The following is a 23,672-nucleotide window of genomic DNA, read 5'->3' as shown; positions in this document are numbered from 1 at the left end:
GAATGCATGTGCCTTGTTCTCTTCTTCCCCATGTCCCTGTTATTCAGTGCCCTGAAGACAGGGCCTGCAAGTAGCTAGTAGCCTGTGACAAGAACTGAGCATTTTATTACATGTGAGACTTGTCTCCTCCCACCAGAGGGCAAGGACCCAGATGCTTTGGGTCCCCAAGTCTCTGGGAACACTTGCCTGCTAGAAAGGGATGAATCCACAGGGTGGTGGCAGGGGGATGGTGCCACCTCTTGGACATAACTGTGTCTTTTCCATGGAGACATGGGAATGCAATTCTGATGTCTTTCAGTTTGTCAGGGGGCCACTGGTGACGTGGATGGTGCACAGCTTGTCTTTAAAGAAGTCCAGAAGCTGTTTAAAAGGAAAAACAACCAGATTGAACAGTTCTCAGTCAAAAAGGTATGTATGTCAGGGCCTGCCAATCACAGGCATCATCTGTGATGTGCAGGCAGTGCCAACAACTCCCTGGATAAATTTTATGCTGTCAGATTCAGTGTGTTTTCCACTGTGGCTGTGTTTCTGCTCTGAGGAGAAAGGCTGCTCATAACTAAAGCAGGGCTGTTTCTGTTTTTTTTAATGAGATCCACTGGATCCTGTGCAGTTGATTAGCGCTCCCGCAAAGGGGAAGTGTCTGTCTGGAGTTCAGGTCATTTTAGAAGAAGTTGGTGGAACCCATGAGAGGCAGCTGGCTCTGCTTCTCAAATGTGATGATGACCACAACACATTGATATAATGAAGGCCAAAAGTGCTGTCGTATTTATCTATCGAGATCTCAGGACGAGAGGGGAAATGTCCCAGTTTTCCTGTCCATTTCTGACACTGAGATATGGCTGAGTAACCTTGAATGATGTCCTGGTTTGTCCTGGTTTGATTTTTCTTCTCTTTAGTTTTAAAAATTTTCTTTTACTCCATACATTTTTAAAGTTTAATTAGCTTTTGTTAAATGAATAATTAATGAATTTATTCCAAAAAATAGATTGCAGGGGCTGCAGAGACAGCTCAGCTGTTAAGATCACTTGCTGTTCTTGCAGCCAAGGACCCAAGTTTGGTTCTCAGTTAGACAGGGCACGGCTGCCTGAAACTCCAGCTCCAAAGAGCGTGGTGCCCTCTTCTGGCGAGTCTACCGATGTCTGTGCACTGTGTACATGTGCATGTGTGCACACACTTAGAAAATAAAGTAAATCTTTAAAATAAATATACTACAAGGCTGGGAATGTGGCTTGGTACTAGGGCACTTGCCTAGCATATGCAAGACCCCGAGTATGATTCTCCAGTACTAAAACATAAATAAATGCATACATAAAATGATATCAGAATGCAGAGTGCAGCTGAGAGCTGTGGGCTAAGTTGAAGACAGAAAGCCACAGGACCACAATGGAAATATGCCCGTGTGGGTGCACTGAGTTAGTCTCCTCCTTGTGAGGGCTCATGGATTTAAACTGAATGCATCTTTTTCATCCCCACATTTTCAGAACCCAGACACTGAGATATGGCTGAATAATGGATGTAAGTTATAGCCATGAATGTATTTTTAATAAAAAACCGCAGAAATTTTGTAATGTGGAGAGACTTTCTGTTCGCAGCCTTGTAAGGAAGGGAGGGTGTTTATACTGGTCTCGCACTGTGGTGTGTCTCCAAAGCCCAGCTTGGATTTGAGCTTGCTTCTGAAGACTGGGGCCTGATATTTTGAGAATTCCTTGTAGGCTGAGAGATTTCGGAAGCAAACCCCAACCAGAGCTCTGTGTGTGCTGGCATCCATTGAAGTGCTGTACTTGTGGAAAGCCCTTCCCAACTGCTCCTTCCCCAACCTGCAGAGGATGAGCCAAGGTAAGCATGCTCCTTGCAGCCAGCGGATTCATTGTGGCCGCTCCCTCCGTCCCTCAGTCAGGCCAGCTGACTGTCAGTCTGTGGTGGATGGTGTCGTCAGCAACGGGAGCAGGACATACTGGTGTAGACAGGTACACTTGTCTGTTGGGGTGTCTGATGGTGTACCTAGTAAAGTGGCATCAGCTGGTGTGTGTGGTGATGCCTGCCTGCAACCCGAGCACTTGTGAGGTCATCCCTAGTGACATAGGGAATTCAGGAGCAGGTTGGGCTACATGAGACCCTGTCTCAAAAAACAAAACAAAAAGAAAAAAGGAAATTCTGCCAGTTTACCAAGGTGGTGGGTGTTATGAGTCCATACGTTTGCCCAGTGGAGGCTCTTGTCTTCGTATAATTGTGAGTTGCACACATACATGGAAGGTTCAGGTAGTGAGGCATCTGGGGGTTCAGCTGGGGCAGTACGCACAGCTGGGTTCCTGTACAGAGCATTTGCACCACCCCTGGTAACTTCTTGTGCTCCCTCTCTGCCAGTCCCCACCTCACTGCAGACAGTATTCTGAGGTATCCATGTTCGTTTGCCTGCCTTTGACCTGCTTCCTGCATGAAGCATTGTGCCTGGCACTGGCCACACAGTAGCCTCTGTTAGTGATTGTTTCTTCTCCTAACTGAGTAGTATTCCATTGTGTGGACATACAGGCCCGCTCTTCACTTCTCTGCTCTCCTGCTGATGGGCATTTGAGATGTGTTTTAAGTTGTCATAAGTAAAACTGCAATGGACATGCTTGGAGGCCACAAGATGTCCTTGGGTGTTACCCCAAGAACTGTACCTGTCCCCATCCCCTGGTGCTGGAATTACCAGCACATACCACCATGCCTGGCCTTTTATGTGGTTTCTGGGGTCAAACAATGGGTCTTTGCAAGCACTTTAACCAAATGAGTGAGCCCTCTTCACAACTCAACTTCTATTGATTTCTTTGAAATAAAAAATCTCTGTACCCTTACTGGTCAAAATGCCTTGTTTTGCATCTCTCCCAGTTGGGGTACAGTACAGCATATAAACTTGCCCAGAGTCGATTGCATGACTTTTGTAGTTGGTGTGATGCAGAGTTTTATATTAATAGAAGTTTTGAAAAGGTTTGAGGTCTGCAGCAGAATTGGTCACAAGGTCTAGAACACCCTCTGCACACACACACCCTTCTCCCACCCTCTGGCCCCCTCACACAATGTCCTGTAACAGTGTGGTATATCCGTTGGCACCCATGACGTTGTATTATGCAGTCTAGCCACCAAAGCCACAGTGCATAGCGGGTGGGCTCTTGCTGCCCATCCTGCTGGTGTAAGCTCACTCGTGTATACCTTAGAGAAGAACTTTATCACTCCCCTAAGCATCCTCCTTCTCTATCTGCTCACCCTTCCTTCCTCTTTGACCTCTGGTAACTACTGATACTTTTCTATCTGTACAGTTTTGCCTTTCCCAGAACATCCTATGGTGGGAGCCGTGCAGGCCTTTTCACATTAGCTTCCTTCTCCTGGGGAAGAGGTGGGGTCCGGGAGTCTCCAGATGCTGATATTTTTGCTGAGGAGATGACTCACTGGGCAGACACGAGAGCTCAAATCTCGCCTTCAGAATGCACATGGAAAGGAAATACTAGACTGGTGCATACTTGTTACCCATGGCCCTGGGGACGCAGGAGCAGGGGCGTTGCTGGGAGAGCCCGGCTTAGCAAACAAGGAAGGCAGGGTGAGGAATGACACGAAAGTCTATCTCTGGCATCCACACGTGTGCCCTGCACACACAGGACACACACACGCGTGCCCTGCACACACAGGAGGACACACACGCGTGCCCTGCACACACAGGAGGACACACACACGCGTGCCCTGCACACACAGGAGGACACACACACGCGTGCCCTGCACACACAGGAGGACACACAAGCGTGCCCTGCACACACAGGAGGATACACACACATGTGTGCCCTGCACACACAGGAGGACACACATGTGTGCCCTGCACACACAGGAGGACACACACGCGTGCCCTGCACACACAGGAGGACATACAGAGAAAGGTTGCCGGGGTTGCCCTTCTTTCACTAAGGAGAGTTGCCAGTGGATAAGCAATGTCTTATCCTTCTGAAATTTGGGTGCAGAGCATCAGCTAAACAGAGAAACAGCTCCTGAACTTGGTGACACTTGAGGTCTAAGTGGATGTCTTTCCTTCCTCTCAAACACCTTCTCTTCAAGCTTGCCATGAAGTGGACGATTCTTCTGTCATTGGATTGAAGCATTTGCTCCTTGGTGCCATACACAAATGTCTCGGAAACTCAGAAGATGCTGTTCAGGTAAACATGCTGTTTTGGCTCCTGTAAAATCCGTGAGTCCCTACGTGTGAGCTTGCCAAGGAGGAGACGGGAGAGCAGTAGCCAGAACCTGCGCTACTGCGCTGTATTTAAGGAATGGCATTTTTAGCTGCTCGGAGGAGAAGGTAGTTAACGATGTTTGTGGCATAACCCTGGGTTCTAGAGCTCTCCTTTGTATGAGGGCTGCTCTTCATCAAGGATGGCAGTATCAGCCAGGGAGGGGAGGAAATGATAGGGGCGTGCGTACTCTCTTCCCATTCATTTCCTTTATGACGGCAGAGAGCTACCCAGTGCTGAGGGTGGCCTGAAAAGTGTTCCTTAGGCTCGCGAGGTAGGGAGCTGTCTGACCCTGTGGGAGAGCACCTGAGCTTCGAAGCAAGGGTTTTTCCCTAGTTCAGTTTCAGGCTGTGGTGAGGTGGAAGATCCTGGGGGAGCATCCCTCAGAAGGCAGACAATAAGTCAGAAAAGAAGAGGGTATACCCTCCACAGCCATGTCTCAGTCACAGACTTCTCACGAGAATTGCACTGGTCTGTGAATTCCTCAGCTGATGGGTCCATCAGTGTGGAATATCTTGATGATCCAGTCCCTCCTCACTAAAGCCGAGCTGGGGACCAGGCCTTTAGCACAGTGGCCTTTGGGGCTGGTTTCTACCCAAACAGCTGCTGCGCCTTGGAGAACCAGCGGTTATTTTTCCAATGTAGCTGCAGGGATTTTTTTTTTTTAACTAAGGTTTTGTTTTTGTTTTTTGTTTTTTGGTTTTTTTTTTTTTTTTCATTTAACTAAGGCTTTTTTTCATTGTGTCGGTGCTAGGACCTGAACTGAGGGCCTCACTCAGGTTAGACTTGCCTTCTGCCATGGGACTGTGGCCCCCAGGCCAGTTAGTTTAAAAAACAGAAACTAAAATAAGTGGTCTTACATTGCCTACTTTCTGAAATAGTTTCATAAAGACTTGGCCTTTAAATTATAGAATATTAATATATTCATGCTGAATTTGAAATTAATCTTCCAGTGTGAGTTATCTTAGTTATTACATGATTCTAAACAGCTATTTTAGATGGCATACTTAGTGGTTATATATATTTAGAGGTGGATGTTGGCCTCTGTGTGTTTTACATCTTAAACTGGGGGTGTTTAGTCTTTTACAGCACATAAAGAGTTTTTTTCCGGTCAGTACAAGTTAGTGTGTTGGCTAGAAGAATCAGTAGCATGAGTTAGGGTACCCAACGGCAAGCATGTGTGGGTCCTAAGGAACCTGGTTGCCCAGTGGCCAGCGTGTTTGTGTTCTGGGGAACCTCCCCGCAGGTGTGAATGGGCTTCTCAGGTGCAGATGGAAATGCAAAGGCAGGAAGGAGTCTCTGTCGTTTAGGATATGGGTCCAGACGGGGATAGTGATAGTGAGAGGATTCAGTCAGTCTCCGAAAGACGGGTATCAGCTTTCTCTTGTCCACAGGTCCAAGTTTAATGCATCAAATCATTTGTGTTTAGATGACTTGATGCAGAAGTGAGATTATCTATGGGACAGTCCATGGGAACTGGTGGGAGGAGGTGAAAGGGAAGGGCAGCTTTGGGTGGGGATGTGTTCAGAATAACTGTGTACTGTGGAGGTGGCCCTATGTAACCCAGTACAATGGAAATTTTAGAAGTAGGGAAGAAATAACAATCAATAGAGAAGAGAAGATTAGTTCTAGAAAAAGAAACCCCTTTCCGGCCTCCTGAGGGTTGTGTGAGCCTTACACCAAGTAGGAAATGACTTCTTCCCAGTAACATTCCTGTGACTCTCAGTTCTTCCAGCGCGCTGCTAAAGATGAGCTGTGTCGTCAGAATAACATGTATGTCCAGCCGTACGCGTGCTATGAACTTGGCTGTCTCCTGCTAGACAGGCCAGAGGTAAGAGTTCTGCATGCGCTCGTCGTCTCCAGCAGCCAGAGTGTGCGCACACAGGCACCACAGAGCACTGTTCACTGAGGCCAAACCTTCTGTTCTGTTTGCTTTCCTTGATCTGCTGGGCGAGTCCAGGAGGCCGACATCAGGTGGTGCCAACGCTTTTAAAGAGGCAGCAGTGGCCACACTGGAATTTGAGTTGCAGATCCAGCTTTACATACAAAGGTTCTTCTGTGGGGAGAATTATTGTCTTTTTCAATATGGTATGAGATGGTGAGGTGTATTGAGAAGATGAGAGTTTGTCTTGCTGCTGTGTTTGTGTGCCAAAGCACAAATCCAGTTCCTACTCTGCACAGTGGGCAAACCCGGCTTGCTGATTTACTTAGAGTCATCGTGAGAATAAGTGAAGATTACACGGGAGTCCTTTAAATCATTACAGCGTCGTGCACAGAACTTGACAGCTACTGTGTATGCAGGAGGTGCTGGGAACATGGCTCAGTGAAGGACTTGCCTCCCAAGTGTGAGAACATGAGTTCGGATCCCCACAGTCCTATAAAAACCAGAGTGGCAGCACATGTTTTTAACCCCAATGCCAAGAGATAGAGGCAGAACTAGAGGCTTTCTGGAAGCTGTCTGGCCTCCAAGTCAAAGGTCATTGAGAGAAACTGTCTCGAACAAAAGATGGAAGGACACCCAAGGACACCCCAGGTCATTCTCTGGCCTCTACCCTCTGTGCAGAGAATCCCCCCAAATTGCATCCACACACATGCAAAAAAAGATGTTAAATTAGCAAATGGGTAATGGATTTTTGTTTGTTTAGTTATAATCAGGTTTCACTAGTGCCTGAAAACAATGACTCAAATTCTTTAATTGAGTCATTTTTACTCAATTAAAGACCAAAAAAAAAAAAAGAGTAACTATTACACATTTGGATTGAAGTTTGAAGCACTGCATCCTTTATTGTAAGGGAATATTTATTTGTCACGTAGTCTGTCTTGATATAAATGGACATCAACTCTGAGACTGGCCAGTATCCGTCCTCGCTCAGCAGGTGTTGGGGCATACTGTCTCCAGCTAAGCCCTTGGTTACTCTACGTTGTTTAGTAAGACTTTCAGCCCATAATACTGGGCTGCAACTGTTGCCTTTCATGCACAGTATTGGACCATGAAAACTTACTTGTCAAGTCATGCCTTAATGGAAACCTTTACATCAGAGGAAAGTTAGTTGTCCTTAGCGCCCCCTTGTGTCTCCTATGGATTGTTCTGGTTGTGTGTCCTCTGCTGATAGATTTGCAGACATTGCTGTTAAGACACAGTATGGTTTTCTTATGTTCACAGACTGTAGGACGAGGCAGAACTCTACTCCTTCAGGCAAAGGTAAAAAACCACCTCATTCCGCCTTCTTCTCATGGCTGCTGTCACCTTCTTTACCACACACCTGGGTTTGAATTCAGGAAATCTGGAAGTTTGATACCTGTGTTAATAATTCTGGAGTTCTAGAAGCAGTAGCTAAGCGAATCCATGAGCACTTGGTTTTGAAAGGGAATCTCCAAGGTTATAAACTACTATATAATCATTCAGCCTGTTTATAAGTGCTGGTTTTGTGATTTTTTTTAAAGATTTTATTTATTTATTTTATATTTATTTTTTAAAAACTTTATTTTGTTTATATATACTTACATCTATATAAATATAAAATAAATAAAATCCTTGTGATGTAAATATATATAAATATAAAATAAGAAAAATTCTTTAAAAAAAATCAAAACCAGAACAACTTATAAACAGGCTGTGTGTGTGTGTGTGTGTATGTATGTGTGTATGCATATGTGCGCTCTTTTGTTCCAGAAGAGAGCATCAGATCCCACTAGAGATGGTTGTGAGCCACCGTTTGATTAGTGGGAATTGAACTCAGGTCCTCTGGAAGAGCAGCCAGTGCTCTTAACCACCAAGCCATCTCACCAGCCCCTAGTTTTGGTGTTTTGATAGGGAAAATAAACTTTATTGTTACGATTTTTAAGTAAGTCTTACCGTGTTTCTAGTATTACACCTGGACTTCAGTAAGCTTCCACTGCCTCAGCTCCTGACTAGATGGGGCTTCGGTATTACATCACCACACCCAGCTCCAGGGACAGTTAACTTTTGATTTCATAGATGTGTTTAAAAGTATTTGTTATTTTCATCTTTTGTTTATGAGTGTTTTGCTGAATGTCTGTATGTGTGCCACATGCATAGCTGGTGCCCTCAAAGGCCGGAAGAAGGTGTCCAGTGCCTGAAACTACAAGCTGCCATGTGGGTGCTGGGAATTGAACCTGGGCCTTTTGGAAGAGCAACCAGTGTTTCTAACTGCTGAGCTGTCTTCCAGCCCTCCTCTGTTTTTGAAGAATTTCTTAATAATGGTCTGCTTTGAGTCCAGGTGAAGACTGGTCTTTCAAGAATAACGAGGGAATTTCCCCAAAGAGATTTTGCGGTCCCCGTGACTCCCTCTCAAGTGTTAGGATCCAGGCTTGTGCCGCCACACTCTAGCTCTTTAAACTCAGCGCCTAAGAGGACCAGGTGGGCGAGAAGTCCCCCTTAGGAAGTAGGGCATCGTTATATGGGGTGTAAGTGCAGTGTGTGCTACCCTGTGACCCCTGTGGGCAAGCCTGCCTAACTGTCCACAATCATCTTTTATTTGGCCCTTCCAGGAGGATTTTTCTGGCTACGACTTTGAAAACAGATTGCACGTCCGCATCCATGCTGCTCTGGCCTCTCTGAAGGAACTGGTCCCTCAGTGAGAAACTCCGAGTGACCCCTCTGTCCCCTCCACCCAGGGTCAGCTCTTTGAACGCAGAGGAGAAAGGCCTTTGAAGATGAGCTTCTCTCCTGCAGACCACCTGTACCAGGGGTGGGTTCTGTGTTGCTGACGTCAAAGATCCCTCTTTTAAACGTGTAGCTTCAGAGTAATAAAGATGTCAAAAATGATAAAAATTATCGACCTGGGAGAGGGTTAAGTGACCTTGTTCAAACATTTTAGTTTTGTGATTTATTATTTTTAAAATAAAATCAAACTGAAGATTCACCCTGTGGTTTTTGTAGGCGTGCCTACATTAAGTATCATCAGAGTGGGCTCAGCATGCATCGTACCACATATAGCATGGCTCTCGTGCTTAGATAAACATTAAAGCATTTTCCTAGTGGTTTACTTTATCCTGGAAATATTCCTACGACAGCTCTGGCACAACCCTTCTTGGCTGGGCCTGGTGGCACACACCTAATCCGAGCACATAGGAGGCAGAGGCAGGTGGCATCTCTGAAAAGAATTCTTACTCCTGTTCTATGTGCAACGAGACTCAGGTTCAGCAGTGGGAGCTGACTCACTGCAGTCAGTCACTCATACTTCATGGGCAGTGGCTAGAACGCAGGCCTCGGGACCAGGAACTGGATACTGTTTTATATAAAACATGTAAACCCGGAACCCCATGCTTAACTTATCAAAGATAAAACTCTCTGCAGCTCAAGCTGCTTCATAGGTCTGCATCCCCAGAGCTGGGAAGTGGCTCCTGTCTACATTCCCAGAACTGGGAGGTGGCTCCATCATAAAGCGCTTCCCACACGAGCATAGGACCCGAGTTCCTGCTGCCAGTACCCACATGAAAACAACAAAAGCTAGGCATGCCTCAGCACAGATGTAATCTTAGTGCTTGGGGAGCAGAGGCAGGGGGATCCCTTGAGCTCCTCACTGGCAAGGTAGTCTTGCCGAAACAGTAAGCTCCAGGTTCAGTGAGAGACTTTGCCTCAAGAAACGGAGGTGGAGAGAGCCAGAGGAAGGCCTGAACTAGACCTCCTGCTTCTGCATACACAAAAATATATGCACACCCTAGACGTTCATCCCTAGATTGTCTACACAAGTTCTCTAGACAGAGGCTGCAAAACAAGAGCAGAGAGAAACTTGCATTCACAGTCAGGAGCGTGCCCCGTTGCTGAGCCTATCAGAAAAGCAAATCTATAGTTGACTAAGGAGAACTTACGTTTCAGGAGTTCGCTGTGAAGATTATCCCCTATGGAGGTTTGAACAATGCTGCATATGGGATGTTTCCATTCTGATTCCTAACAGTAGCAAGATCACAGTTATGAAGCCCAGCACAGCTGTGGTTTTGAATAAATACCTGTCACTTTTAAGAATCTTTGCAGTACAACTCAGTTGTCTTAAGGTTTCTAAATTTTCACTGAACTCAAGGTTTTCACTTTAGAGTTTTTACATATCCTCCTGTCTGAATCACAAGTTTGTCTGATACCGATTTTTCGTTTGTTTTTCAAGACAAGGTTTCTCTTTGTAACCTGACTGTCCTGGAACTCACTCTGTAGATGTCCTGGAACTTGCTTTGTAGACCAGGCTGGCCTCAAATTCACAGAGATCCGCCTATTTCTGCCTCCCCAGTGCTGGGATTAAAGGTGTGGGACACCACCACACCCAGCTTGTGATACCAGTATTTTAATACTTAGGAAGTAAAACAGAAACATAACAGCAAAAATATTGTCAGATTTTATTTTACTTAATCTGACTTGGAAGGATGGGGGTTCCTAATATGGCACTGAATGGCAGGGTGTCCTTTAGTGGTAGACCACTTGGTGTGCAGAGGCCTTGGCCCCACAACACTGCAAACACCTTTCAGTGTCTTTGATCGAAGTCCTTCCTCGCTGATGCTTCTGTACCATCATCTGTCCCTTAGCCCCACGTCGGCCCCTTGTCATTAGACTATTGCTAAACTGTTCATTTTGACATCCTGATGTGGGCCTTGTGTGGAGTGAAGGTGTAAGCCAGGAAGATGACAACCCTGCATTCGGTAGTTGAGTGCATCCAAGAAGCTCAGAGCAGGGAGCAGGTCTGAAGAGAAACTGATGGTCTCAAATACTAGAACCTGGTAACTAGAGAGAAGACTATCATACATTTTAAAATTATGGCCGTTACCAAGAATTCTCTTGCCTATAGTGTGTGGAAGATGGTTCTGTCAGGATCACAGAACCTTCTGAGTCATGAAGTTTTACTTTAGTTTGCCTTCTTTGAATGTTTAGTTCAAAACTTTTTAAAGCTGTTATTCTATATTCAAAGGATACATAAAGTCCCATACTTTCAAATTAAATAAGTTATATATAGATTAAAATTGTTTATATTTCTGCTATTGAGATTTCCAATTTCAAACTGTCCTATGCCATAGGCTCTCCATTGGACATTCCAGTGTGTAAATGTCAAACATATTTTGTATTAAATTGTACCTTTGATGAGAGAATGACTATTTTACTTATGCTGAATACATTTTTGTAATCTGCAGACTTGGAGGCATGGTCTGGTGATGACAATGTATTATGTACTTTTCTGGAAGATGGAATTAAGATTTTTATTTTTATAGAGTTAGGTATCTTTATTTTAATGCATGGTAGATAAGTTTTTTGAGTAAAGAATTATAACTTTCAGCTGTCACAGAAGAGTAGAATACTTATTACAGAATTTATAAACCAATTACTGATTTTGCACTTTTTCTATTTCTGCCAACTAAAATTAAATGGCGAAGTCTGAGTTTTAACACACACACATACTTTGCTGTGTAAACTTTTGTAGTTGATTTCTTTAAGCAAATCATAGTAGTGACAAGCATTCAAATTATCCTTACATCTATGAAGACACATTTGTGCCATTGTGTGGTATGGTCTTGCTTGTTTGGGTAGAATTTACAACAAACAGCTCTTGCCATAAAGACAGTAGGAAGGTTTATTCTGAACCAAACATGAGTGGCCACGCCCAGAAACATTAATCCAGATTACACGGAATGACATAAACCACCACAGAAGTCACAGAACAAAGCCCAGTTTCAAGTCAGTGCCTGTGCCTGATGCTCTGGTGGCGATATCAGGTAAGTAGCTTACTGCACAGTGGTGAAGTCTCCTTGCCAGCTTAGCATCTGTGTTGGTGCAAACTCCTGGGCTCTTTTAATACATTCCAGGAGGTTTTACCCTACACCCCAAAGGATGTTAAATCATAGAGGCGGGCAACAAAGAGCTAGCAAGGGGACTAAAGATAGCCCAAGATAGACTTGGTCTTTGACCGGTACTACTATCCTCCACAGCATTGAAGTTCTAATCAGTGGGTCTGCAGAATCAACAGCCTTCCTTTCAGGGGAGCCCCATCCATAAAGGAAAAACTGGATTTAGATCACTGCAAGAAAATGCTGCAGGAGCTGGTTGGAAGGTGCAGAAATCCAGAAGGACAATGGGAGCAGGAGGATGGAAAGAAAGCTGGTCTCGAGCAGATGCAGCCCCCTTGTACCCATGTGTGAGAGAATACCTAGGAGTGCAGTGCAGTTAGTAAGACCCTGGAAGACTGGTCCCTGTCCTGGTTGGCTTGGGTGAGCGATGGGGCTTGAGCCTAATTAAGGAGTAAAAAAGAAATGTCAGGATTGCTACCACTCTCTACAGGCAAGCTTCCCAAGAGGAAAAGTTTATGCCGTGCCTAGTAATGCCCTCTTCACTGTCACTGTATTGCGTGGCAGATCTTACTCTTCGCGAAGATCTCAAAAAAGTTAATATAAAGGAGTTGCGGGGAACGGAGGCAACGACGTTAATACAGCCAGCTATACGTGCAGTTTCTCTTCCCTATACATAAATGTTTGCTGTTCTTGTTTGAGACAGGATCCCATGTATCTCAGGCTGACTCGAAATCTTCATGACCTCCTGCCTCGACCTCCTGGAGTAGAGATTACAGACGAGCACCTGCGGACCCTGTCTTCTGAGGTGCTGGGGACTGAGTCCAGGGCCTCTGGCAAATGAGCTGCATTCTCAGCCACTCGTCCAGTGATCAAACATGGAGCCGCAGCCCTGTGGTTAGAGTGTGCCAGTTCCGGCCGCAGGAGGGACAAAAGACGACTTCTCCGGCTCACGCCAATCCCCGGCCTTTGTTTCTCATTGGCTGGGTCGGTCGAAGCCTTGCCTTTTCCGGTGGGCCCCAACAAGGGGGTGGAGCTCTGTGACGCACACATGACGCACATAGGGGTATAAATAGTGGGCGGGGCGCGCGCTCTAGCACAGGAGCCGCCGGCGAGGGGGCCAAGAGGAAGCTTTATTGAAGCCGGAGAGAAGGTGGGCCTAGCCTGGCTCACCGGCGCCGGCTGAGCCCGGAAGGCAGCGGGCCGAGAGCGGCGGGAGGCCGCGCGGAGGGGGAGACGGTGGTCGGGCGGGAGTCCCGCGGCTTCGGCCGAGTGTGGCGCGGAGTGCGCCGTCGATGGCCCCGAAATCCGCGGACAAAGGGCCGCCGTACCCCACCCCGGTAGTGTCAAGAGGGTCACAATCCAGAGGATGAGCCTTTCTAGAAAGGTCCTTCCTGGCAAGGGCTTCTGAAAAATGAAGAGCAACTAAGCTCTCACTTTTGAACAGCCCTCCGTCAGCTGGGTTGGTGAGAGGTCTGATGCCACATCGCTGCTGCCCCGCCTTTTCCCAGTCAAGAACGTTCCTAGGGACAGCCACACCCCTGACTTTCAAGTGTTCCTAGACCTGGTACTAGCTAGCATCATCTCGCTGCTGCCGCACCGTTGGTAGTACTAACTACTAAGGATGGGTGCTGTATCTGCTGCTCCATTTTGCCCTCCTGCCACTCACTTTGAAAACTGCCCTGGGATGTTTATTTGAAAACGAAACCAAAAGCATATATACATATGTATATTTATGTGCGTATGCTCTGTGTAGCAGATCACTGTCATTTAGCATGGTAAAGCTGCATTTGCCCCAAAAGATGGCTTCATTCGGTAACGCACCTGATGAGTAAGGGACCAAACACTTAATTTCGGTAATGCACCTGATGACCAAACATTTAATTGTAGTCTCAAAAGTTTTGCTTGGGTCAAAACTTGTTTTGGTAAGAATGTGAAAGGTGCTTCTAAATAAAAACATTTTGCTGTGGCATATTGTGTTTTTATTAAAAGTTGGCCCTTGATATATTGCAACAACTAAACCTTGCCACTTAGTCCGTGAAACATTAAGAGTGTTAGGGTATGATTCATTGTCAAAGTAGTCTGCTCTTTATCAGTACCCATGGGAAGCATTCTGAAGGTACTTCTGTCTAGAGCAGCTGTGATTTCCCCAAAGCAACTGATTTTTTAAAAAACAAACCTCAAAGTCTGAATCATGTTAGCTCCTCTTTCCTATCTGGTGGCTCCTTGGTAGCTCAGGACCCAATTAAATATCCATATTTAGGAAAGCAAAAGGCCAGGCTGACAGCACTGTGATTTTCTTTCCCTTACTAAAAAAATTCAGTTTTAAAAACTTATTTGCAAGTTTCCATGTTTCAGAGTGAACACACAGTTTAGGGCTGACACACTCTAAACCCATGAGAATTATAGGTCTAGATGTGTCCAACTTGCAGCCTATCTTAGGATAGATATGAGTGTAACCCAGCATGTTTGTATATAACAACCCAATGTCAAAAACTGGGACAACCCCTAGTAGCTTATATAACACCCAAGGTATATAACACCCAAGGTACCACTTGACAGTCATCAAGGGAATGGATGTAGTGGCCCAAACACTCAGGAGGTAATGGTAAGTAGATCTCTGAGTTCGAGGCCAGGCTAGTCTACAGAGAGAGTTCTTGGTCAGCTGAATCTGAAGGGAGGTGATAATTTGATTAAGGAAAGAACTCTATATTAATGGGTATGGCATAGCCCCACAGATACACCTAACATTAAAAAATAACTCAGTGGGAGAGTGCTTGCCTGGTATTATGGAAAGCCCTGGGTTCAAATCCCAATACCAAAGAGAAACAAAGCAAAACTTGTGTAGTAGATTGTAGGAAATATGTCTAGGAATATATTAGAAAAATGGAATTTTCTTGTAGAAATAGTTTTGCAACCCTGTACAAAATTAGTGCCTATATATGGGCATTATTTGGAAATACGTGTGCTTAATTTATCTTTATTGAGATATTAATTGGATTTTATGTGTCTTATTTGGACATAAACTGTATCATTCTGTTAATCTTGGCAGGGCATTTCCGAGAGAAAGAGAGAGAGAGAGACAGAGAGACAGAGAGTCTTTGTGTATGTATGTGTGCGTGTGCATGCATGCCACTTATGGAGGTCAAAGGACCAATCTCTAGCTAGCATTTATTCTCTCCTACTGCTTGTGGGATCCAGGGATTAAGCTCAGGTCCTCAGGTCTGTGGGAAAGCACTTTAATTTGATGAGCCAGTTCCATGGCCCAGTTACCAGTCTCTTAATGAGTGCTATATTACTTGCTTGTGCATAGTAATCTGATGGTAGTGGGTTTTATTTTGTAAGTAATTACCAAGAATTGCATCCCATGTTACCAGAATAAATACTTAACAGGTGAGAAGTAAAGCTAATAATTTTAATAGATTTGGTTTTAGGAACCCCAACTAAATCTAGGAAAATTCAATAAATGTAATGTACAGTGTAAGATTTTGTTTCTTTTCCTTATAGTTGAAATTACAGACATCCTGCCAAAATGATTTCTTCAAAGCCCAGACTTGTTGTACCCTATGGCCTCAAGACTCTGCTTGAGGGAGTCAGCAGGGCCATTCTCAAAACCAACCCGACAAACATCACCCAGTTTGCAGCAGTTTATTTTAAAGAACTCATTGTGTTTAGAGAAGGTTTGTATTGCTTTAGCTTCTGTATTTGTTGCTTTGCAAAGCCATTTTAAATTGAAAAATGTCTCTATTTGACTTCCTGCATTTATTCATTCATTCAGGGAATTCATCTTTGGATATAAAAGATCTGATTAAACAGTTTCATCAGATGAAAGGTAAGTGCCACAGCGATGTTGTTTCAGCAATGTTGCCATTGCACACTTGCTAACACACGTTCGTAATTATGCTAATGGGTTCTTCGTCAACCACACCAGTGTTTTATGTCTGAGTAATCATCCTGGTGCTTTGTATTTTTACTAAGTCGTGTCTGGCTTATTTTAACAGCAGGATTTCCAGTTTAGAAGGTTTTACGTCTTAAAATAGGTGTGTTGTGGGAGGAGGACTCGGGGCTGAAATCCAGGTTGGTGGTATAGCTCTCACAAAGCACACACGAGGCCTTGGGGTCCGTCCTGGAGCACACGATTATGGTGTCTAGAACAGTGCAGATGACTACGATTCACACGCGCTCTCCCTGCACACTTTTAGGGAAGTACAGCAGATGTTAAGAGAACTTGTACTTCATGGTAATGTAATGGGGTGTTCTGTAAAGCTGTGCAGGTTACCATCAATTATTAGACATGCTCCAAAATCCAAAATGAAAGTGAACACAACGATTTAAGTCTCTGGCTTAGAGTATTTCACATTCCTGGGTTTCAGATTAGGGATTCTCTACTAATAGGCTATGCAAATCTTCTAAAATAGTTTTTAAAACCCTCAAAATCTGATATATCAGCTTCCAGGCATTTCTGATAATGAATACTCAAGACATATATAATATTAATGAAGTAGAGCTGGGTTTCAGTGTAGGCTTAAGCATGAAGGTTAGGAGAAAACCTGCTGTTCCAAAGAAAATAAGACATATTCTTATGTACAGTCTAGAAGATCAACCATCGCTGCCATATGCCCTGCTAAGAGAGTGTCTGAGTAGATGTTTTATGAAGCAGCAATGTTCTCCATGTCTCGGGCACCGTGACATAGCAGCACACATATGCTTCGAGAAAGTTGTTTTTCATTTGTAAATTGAATGTCACAGCATGAAACAGAGATGACCAAGTAGTAACAGAAGAGTTGTAGGAAAAGGCAAAATTTATACAAATGAAACATTTAGATAGTTTAAAAGATGATAGGTTCCTTTTGTGGCATGCTATCCCATCTCCGTCTTCCTTTTGAGGCCTGCAGAAAAATACTTGTCAGTCGTAACAGACTCCTGAGTTTGGAGGCACAAGTCTGACCTCCTGGGCCATATTTAGTAGTTACTATGTAGCTGTTACCTTCTCACCAGAGAATGGTGGCCTTTTCTTTCTGGCCCCTGCCATGGCTGAGTCAGCTCTGGTATACCTCTGGGGTGAAAGGAGACTGTTCTTTATGAAATCAGGTAATTTACTATGACCTCAACTGTCTGAACTCAAGCCATTTTATGATTTTATGATTGATCTTCTTGTCAAGATGGAGTAGTATTACATCCTAAGTACTAGAGTAACTATCAAGTTAGGCTCAGAACTTGTGAACTCTGAAGATTTTTTAAAATTTATTATCACTCAAAACTGTGTGTACATGTGCATGCACATGTGAATGCAGGTGCCCAAAGCTTGGATCTGCAAGAGCTAGAGTTACAGGCAGTTTTGCTTCTGGGTGCTGGGAACAGAACTTGGGATGCTGAAAAGCAGGAAGCTGCTGAGCCATCTTTCGAGGCCCAAACTCTCAACATTTTTATTAATACCATTATTAAATTCTGCTATTATACCTATAATATTTATGCTTAAATTAGCTCCTAGTGAATTTAGGTTTTCTTTTTTTTAATTTATTTATTTATTAGAGATTTCTGTCTCTTCCCCGCCACCGCCTCCCATTTCCCTCCCCCTCCCTCAATTAAGCCCCCCCCCCTCAGCCCGAAGAGCACTCAGGGTTCCCTGCCCTGTGGGAAGTCCAAGGAACCCCCACCTTCATCCAGGTCTAGTAAGTTGAACATCCAAACTGCCTAGGCTCCCACAAAGCCAGTACGTGTAGTAGGATCAGAAACCCATTACCATTGTTCTTGAGTTCTCAGTAGTCCTCATTGTCCGCTATATTCAGAGAATCCGGTTTTATCCCAGGCTTTTTCAGACCCAGGCCAGCTGGCCTTGGTGAGTTCCCAATAGAACATCCCCATTGTCTCAGTGTGTGGGTGCACCCCTCGCGGTCCTGAGTTCCTTGCTCGTGCTCTCTCTCCTTCTGCTCCTGATTTGGACCTTGAGATTTCTGTCCGGTGCTCCAATGTGGGTCTCTGTCTCTGTCTCCTTTCATCGCCTGATGAAGGTTAATATTCAGGAGGATGCCTATATGTTTTTCTTTGGGTTCTCCTTATTTATCTTCTCTAGGATCACTAATTATAGGCTCAATGTCCTTTGTTTATGGCTAGAAACCAAATATGAGTGAGTACATCCCATGCTCCTCTTTTTGGGTCTGGCTTACCTCACTCAGGATAGTGTTTTCTATTTCCATCCATTTGCATGCAAAATTCAAGAAGCCCTTGTTTTTTACTGCTGAGTAGTACTCTAATATGTATATATTCCATACTTTCTTCATCCATTCTCCCATTGAAGGGCATCTAGGTTGTTTCCAGGTTCTGGCTATTACAAACAATGCTGCTATGAACATGGTAGAACATATACTTTTGTTGTACGATAAGGCCTCTCTTGGGTATATTCCCAAGAGTGGTATTGCTGGGTCCAGGGGTAAGTTGATCCCAAATTTCCTGAGAAACCGCCACACTGCTTTCCAAAGTGGTTGCACAAGTTTGCATTCCCACCAGCAATGGATGAGTGTACCCCTTTCTCCACAACCTCTCCAGCAAAGGCTATCATTGGTGTTTTTTATTTTAGCCATTCTGACTGAATTTAAGTTTTATGCACTGTCATCTACTCTGCAGAGTCTTCCATGTAGGAGAATCATTCTATCAGGTGTGCTGGTGGGAAGACAGTTAAGGGCTGTATAGCTCTGTGGTAGAGTACCTCCTTAGCACGTACAAAGTCTGAGATTGAATCCCTAGCATGAGAGGTGGGGAGGACTGGGGCAGGGGAGTCCTGCAGAGATATTTAGACAAGTGAGGTGAATGGTAGTAGTTTTTCTCAGCACATGAGCATTTAGTATGGCCATCTGTGTCCATTACTAGACAGTTTAACTGAATTTACAAACTAGCAGCTAGCATGGGTAGAAACCCTGAAGGACGCCTTCCTTCAGAGAGCAATGTGAACATATGGACAACATACTTGTGCTTTTGAGAATAGGGTCGTAAGGTTCTGTAGCTACAGATGAGCTCCCAGGCCTGTGCCACCCACCATACCAGGATCTCCAAACCTTTGACCTGAAGCAATCACTTATCACTCTCCCTGCTGACTTTGTGCTTTCTGAATGAGGAATAGGCAAGGCAGTTAGTAGGGTGTGGCTGCTGACCCTCAGAACGGGTTTTCTAGGGCACTGAGCATCAGTGGCTGCATTCGTGGGCATAGGAGTTTCTCTTTTCATCTGGGTCAATATGGCCATGGCTTCATGACCACAGGTCACCTGCAAGTATATCGTGTTTCTTGATGTGAAGCCCACAGTGCTCAGATGACAAGTTCATTGCATACTTTACACACCAGTTTTCCTAAATGGAGGAATGCATCTGTTTGTTCCCTAAGTTATGAGCCCAACTGAAACTGGAATAATTTGCTTCCCACATCTGTCTGTAGTGTTTCCTTTGCTTGCATTTTGTGTTCTTCTATGCGCATGTTTGCAATGTGTGGACGTGGGTGCATGTAGAGTCGCAAAATTGACACTGGTCACATGCTACTATTTACTGAGGCAGGGTCATTCACTGAACCCCGAGCTTGCCAACTCCAGTTTGCTAGCACACTCTCAGGATTGCCTGTGCCTCCCTGCCTCGCAAGTATTGGGATTTCAGGTGACATTCCAGTCATCCTGCCCAGTTCTCATATGGCCAGGCCAAGTAGCACTTTATCTGCTGGGCCCATCTCCTCAGTGTTACCCCTCCCCCCCCTTTTGGTGGGACAACAGACCAGGAGGGTTCTAGTTTCCTTCCTTTTAGGAACTGAATATCAGCTTAGAGTAGTATAATACTAGCTTTACAGTGTGATATATGCTGGTCATTTATTTCTAAGGAAATGGATTGTTTAGGTGGATGTGAGCTGTTACAGATCCACTAGCTATGCTAATGCAGATGTTGCACATAGATCTGTGTATATTGGTATTTGAAAGTTCAACCTACTGTTGCTTTATTTAAAATATTTTGAGGAGTGCTTGCTGATTAACTCACCTGTTGCTTTTTTAGTAGAGAAATGGGCAGAAGGAGTGACACTGGAGAAGAAAGAATGTGTAAAAGAACCAGGAAGAACACCTCCAGTTTCCTGCGAACCTACACGAATGGAAAAATCCACAGACACAGAGGAGGACAATGTAGCTGGACCACTGTTTAGTAACAAAACCACCCAGTTTCCATCAGTTCATGCTGAACTCCAGCCTGAGGAGACAAATGAAGGAGTTTGTGGTCCTTCTTCCAAACCAGCCACACCGAAGGCCACCACCCCACCATCCTCACCACCTCCAGCACCTGCCTCTGCAGAGTATGCCTATGTGCCGGCCGACCCAGCTCAGTTTGCTGCCCAGATGTTAGGTAATGTTCCATGCACATATTCTGAAGTTTTAATGGTGGACGTGGCAACGAGTACCCTGGACTCACTGAGTGCAGAGTGTGATGAAGAAGTCGTGGTGTCTGCTCCTCTGGTGTGCTCTGGAGAGATGTTAGCAGTGCAGGTTATGAGCCAAACATCTGCTCAGGCAGTTGTGGGTCCTAATTCTGAGGCTGAACCACCAAAGGCTTCCTCAGCCCCCTTGCAGGGTGAACAAGAACCTCCTGCTTACGATGAAGCTCCTGACACTCAGGTTACATCAGCCGTTCATGTATCATCTGTATATAACGGTGTGCCTGTCAATGAAGGAGTTGTCTATGTTGAGCAGATACCGGGATACGTAGTTATCCCGTTTACTGACCAAGTTGCTTGTCTTAAAGAAATTGAGCAGTCACCACCAGTTAGTCCCAAACCTGTAGAAACCAAGACTTCCTCAGGCATGGCTAAGATATCTGTAGAGTCTCGGCAGATTGTCCAGGTGGAGAATTCCCAACAGCAGTCCTCAGTACACATGGAGGCAGAAGCTACAGTTCTGCTCTCTGACACTGCTTTAGAGGGTCAGCCCGAGGTACCTGCAGAACCCCTGGATACAGAGGGCTTTGTCAAAATAGCCTCTGAGAATTCTCTGCACTTTGAAGTGGAGATCGTTAACATAGACCCTGACAATCCTGGCCAGGAGGAGTCAGGGGAGAACGCCGCACCCTATTCATCCGGTGACCCTTTCCCTCCTGCGCCAGGAGGCTTTACTGAACCTGAAATCCAACCAGATGGGGAAGATGCACCTGAACAGGTTTGATAAAGCCAGGTAAGAAAATTAGATACTTGCACATCCGCATACTGCATTTCAGGTAACATCTGTATTCAGTAACCATACAGGTTGGCTCTTCTGCCGACTGGCCAAAGTCCACTTTCAGGTTATTTAAATGCCATACCTACTTAAAGGCTTTGTTGTACTTAAAGATTTACTATTATGAAAATCACACAGCATGTCAAAGCTGGATTCTTTTTGCACATGTTTATAGACATGAGACTCTGTTAGATTTTTAATACCTGTTTACAAAAGGGTAATTATAAAAATGCAAAACTGAACACTGCATTTATTTGGGCTGTGGCATTTAAAACATGAAAGAAATGGTGGTGTGGCTGACTGCTTTCGCACTGAGTCAGGAGAACTATGCAATCAGGTTTGGGATGTTGGCTCAGACACTGCTTCCTACTTGGGACCTTCCTGTGGCTGAGGGAGCAGCATCACAGCCAGATGGAGAAAGGACAGGCTAGATGGAACGTCTTTGTCACAGGAAACCAGCAGAAAGAATGGCTGCGCACCTGAAAACAGTGTGTGTAGTTCCCATGCATGGACCCCCAAAGCCAAGCTGCTTTCTGGGGAGCTTTACCTCCAGCTGCTTTTCCTCCTGACACATAAGCGTTACAACCCCTATCTCCATCAAATTATGGCGTGTGGTCTGCCTACCCTTCTGCCTATCTGGATATTGCAGTGGCCCTTCTTGGGTATCTGAAGGAACATGAATGAAAGAAGCTCCCATTCCTCTTGCAGAAATTCTCAACTCTGACTCAAACCAGAATAATATAGGACTATTACCAAAGCAGGTGTTTAGCAACCGAATTCTGACTGGCAGTGTGACAGATTCACGACAGCTGGAAAGGCAGAGGGCAGTGCTGCATTCACAGCCTGTGCGGCCGGTTTATCTTTGTGGCTTGAGCGTCACATCAAGAAGAGTCACTGTTTTCAGGCACTTAGCTGTTGCTGAAGGACAGTTGTCCTTAGTGGACAAGTTACCGAGAGAAATCAAGTTTGAGGTCTTAGACCCTCTCATCTGGAAAGACTGAAGATTTGGATTATATTTTTAGTAATCTTGAGGACAGAATGTGTCTGAGTCATGAAAAGCATCACTGAATCTGTGCACAGTGCAATTTTCTGTGAAATGGATGCCTAGTGCGCACAGCAGGAACTTGACACAGCCACACTCAGCAGTATAGAGCCCTTGCTATAAGCTGATGGACAGTGTAAACTTTAGCTCTCTATATCAGAGTGTCTTTTGCTGTCTTTTGAGGCATATGGTGGTGCCCAGTCTTGGCTAAGATGAGTGCTCTCTGGGATCTGACTCCTAGATGAGGTAACAGATTGAAGATGGGAGATGACAGTGCCCATCAAAAGACCAGAGATGATATTAGGTGACATGTAGTGTCTGACTAGGTAGAGAAACTGCTATGCAGATGTGCTTATATGACTTCTCGTTGGCTTTACATGGTTAATGTTTATTTTTGGTAAAGTAAAAAGTTTTGCTAACTTTCTTCTGAGTACCATGTGGAAGCCATATATAAAGCTTAAGATTCTTGCTAGGCACGGTGGTACTTCTAGCTCTTGGGAGGCTGTGGCAGGAGGACTACTGAAAGTTCAAGGCCAGCCTGGACTCACAATGATACCTTGTCTTAAAGAACCAAAACAGTGTAAGAGTCTGGAAACAGCAACTTAGAATACAATTGCCTCTTGAGCCGCACCTCTGCTGTCCCTGCCGTTGCTCCGGGTTCCTTTTCCAACTGTGGTGGATCATGCTGTTCCTCCACATTACCAGGCACAATTTCTGTAGTCCTCTCTATAGCATGCTTTATGGCACATATTATTACAGTTGCTTATTTATATGTTAAAAAAAAAGATTTACAAAGACATGACTGTGCATAGTGCCTGGTACAGAGACCAAACCTTTAATGCCTGCAATTTTTTTTTTTATAGCACTAGCAACAAGCGAAGCAGGACAACCACCACCATATTCTAATATGTGGACACTTTATTGTCTAACTGATATGAATCAACAAAGTCGCCCATCACCGCCACCTGCACTTGGGCCTTTTCCCCAAGCAACCCTCTATTTACCTAATCCCAAGGATCCACAGTTTCTGCAGAATCCACCGAAAGTCACTTCTCCAACCTATGTGATGATGGATGACAGCAAGAAGACCAGTGCCCCACCTTTTATTTTAGTAGGCTCCAATGTCCAGGAAGCACAGGATTGGAAGCCTCTTCCTGGACACACTGTGGTGTCACAGTCAGATGCCTTGAAGAGATACGCTGCAGTGCAAGTGCCCATTGCTGTTCCTGCAGATCAGACATTCCAGAGACCTGTCCCCAACCCCCAGAATGCTAGTCCTCCTACAAGTGGACAAGATGGCCCCAGACCGCAAAGCCCAGTCTTTCTTTCTGTTGCTTTCCCAGTAGAAGATGTAGCTAAAAA

At 44.9% G+C, this 23,672-nt stretch overlaps 2 protein-coding genes across 3 annotated transcripts in view; both read left to right on the top strand.

Annotated features, from left to right (window-relative positions):
* The window catches only part of LOC121445219 (tetratricopeptide repeat protein 39C), a 93,934-nt gene extending 84,801 nt beyond the window's left edge, over positions 1 to 9,133 (top strand). Inside the window, exons 9-14 of one of the 2 annotated variants that reach the window (XM_041647243.1) lie at positions 299 to 408; positions 1,713 to 1,836; positions 4,081 to 4,178; positions 5,980 to 6,084; positions 7,417 to 7,455; positions 8,766 to 9,133. In XM_041647243.1, the coding sequence (XP_041503177.1) occupies positions 299 to 408; positions 1,713 to 1,836; positions 4,081 to 4,178; positions 5,980 to 6,084; positions 7,417 to 7,455; positions 8,766 to 8,855 (566 nt within the window). In that variant the 3' untranslated portion in view covers positions 8,856 to 9,133. The remainder of the gene's footprint in view (positions 1 to 298; positions 409 to 1,712; positions 1,837 to 4,080; positions 4,179 to 5,979; positions 6,085 to 7,416; positions 7,456 to 8,765) is intronic. The other variant, XM_041647244.1, reaches the window with a different exon arrangement.
* A 4,017-nt stretch (positions 9,134 to 13,150) lies between these two features.
* On the top strand, positions 13,151 to 23,273 carry LOC121445217 (calcium-binding tyrosine phosphorylation-regulated protein-like). Its single transcript, XM_041647239.1, has 5 exons — positions 13,151 to 13,191; positions 15,546 to 15,718; positions 15,817 to 15,870; positions 20,064 to 21,226; positions 23,174 to 23,273. The coding sequence occupies exons 2-4, from the start codon at positions 15,571 to 15,573 to the stop codon at positions 21,215 to 21,217; spliced, it is 1,356 nt and encodes a 451-aa protein (XP_041503173.1). The 5' UTR covers positions 13,151 to 13,191; positions 15,546 to 15,570; the 3' UTR covers positions 21,218 to 21,226; positions 23,174 to 23,273.
* Positions 23,274 to 23,672: the final 399 nt, after the last annotated feature.

The sequence above is a fragment of the Microtus oregoni genome, unplaced genomic scaffold, assembly GCF_018167655.1.
Source record: "Microtus oregoni isolate MIOR12 unplaced genomic scaffold, Mior012 000166F_ref0000362, whole genome shotgun sequence".
NCBI classification, from domain to species: Eukaryota; Metazoa; Chordata; class Mammalia; order Rodentia; family Cricetidae; genus Microtus; species Microtus oregoni.
Note: the sequence above shows the minus strand (reverse complement) of the source record. Positions and strands in the feature narration are given on the sequence as shown.

Bases quoted from the DNA above. Each gene is read 5' to 3' on its own strand.
- LOC121445217 (XM_041647239.1), top strand. From the start codon at position 15,571: ATGATTTCTTCAAAGCCCAGACTTGTTGTACCCTATGGCCTCAAGACT. The intron at 15,719-15,816 runs GTTTGTATTGCT...TCATTCATTCAG, and splicing joins ACTCATTGTGTTTAGAGAAG to GGAATTCATCTTTGGATATA. The intron at 15,871-20,063 runs GTAAGTGCCACA...TTGCTTTTTTAG, and splicing joins ACAGTTTCATCAGATGAAAG to TAGAGAAATGGGCAGAAGGA.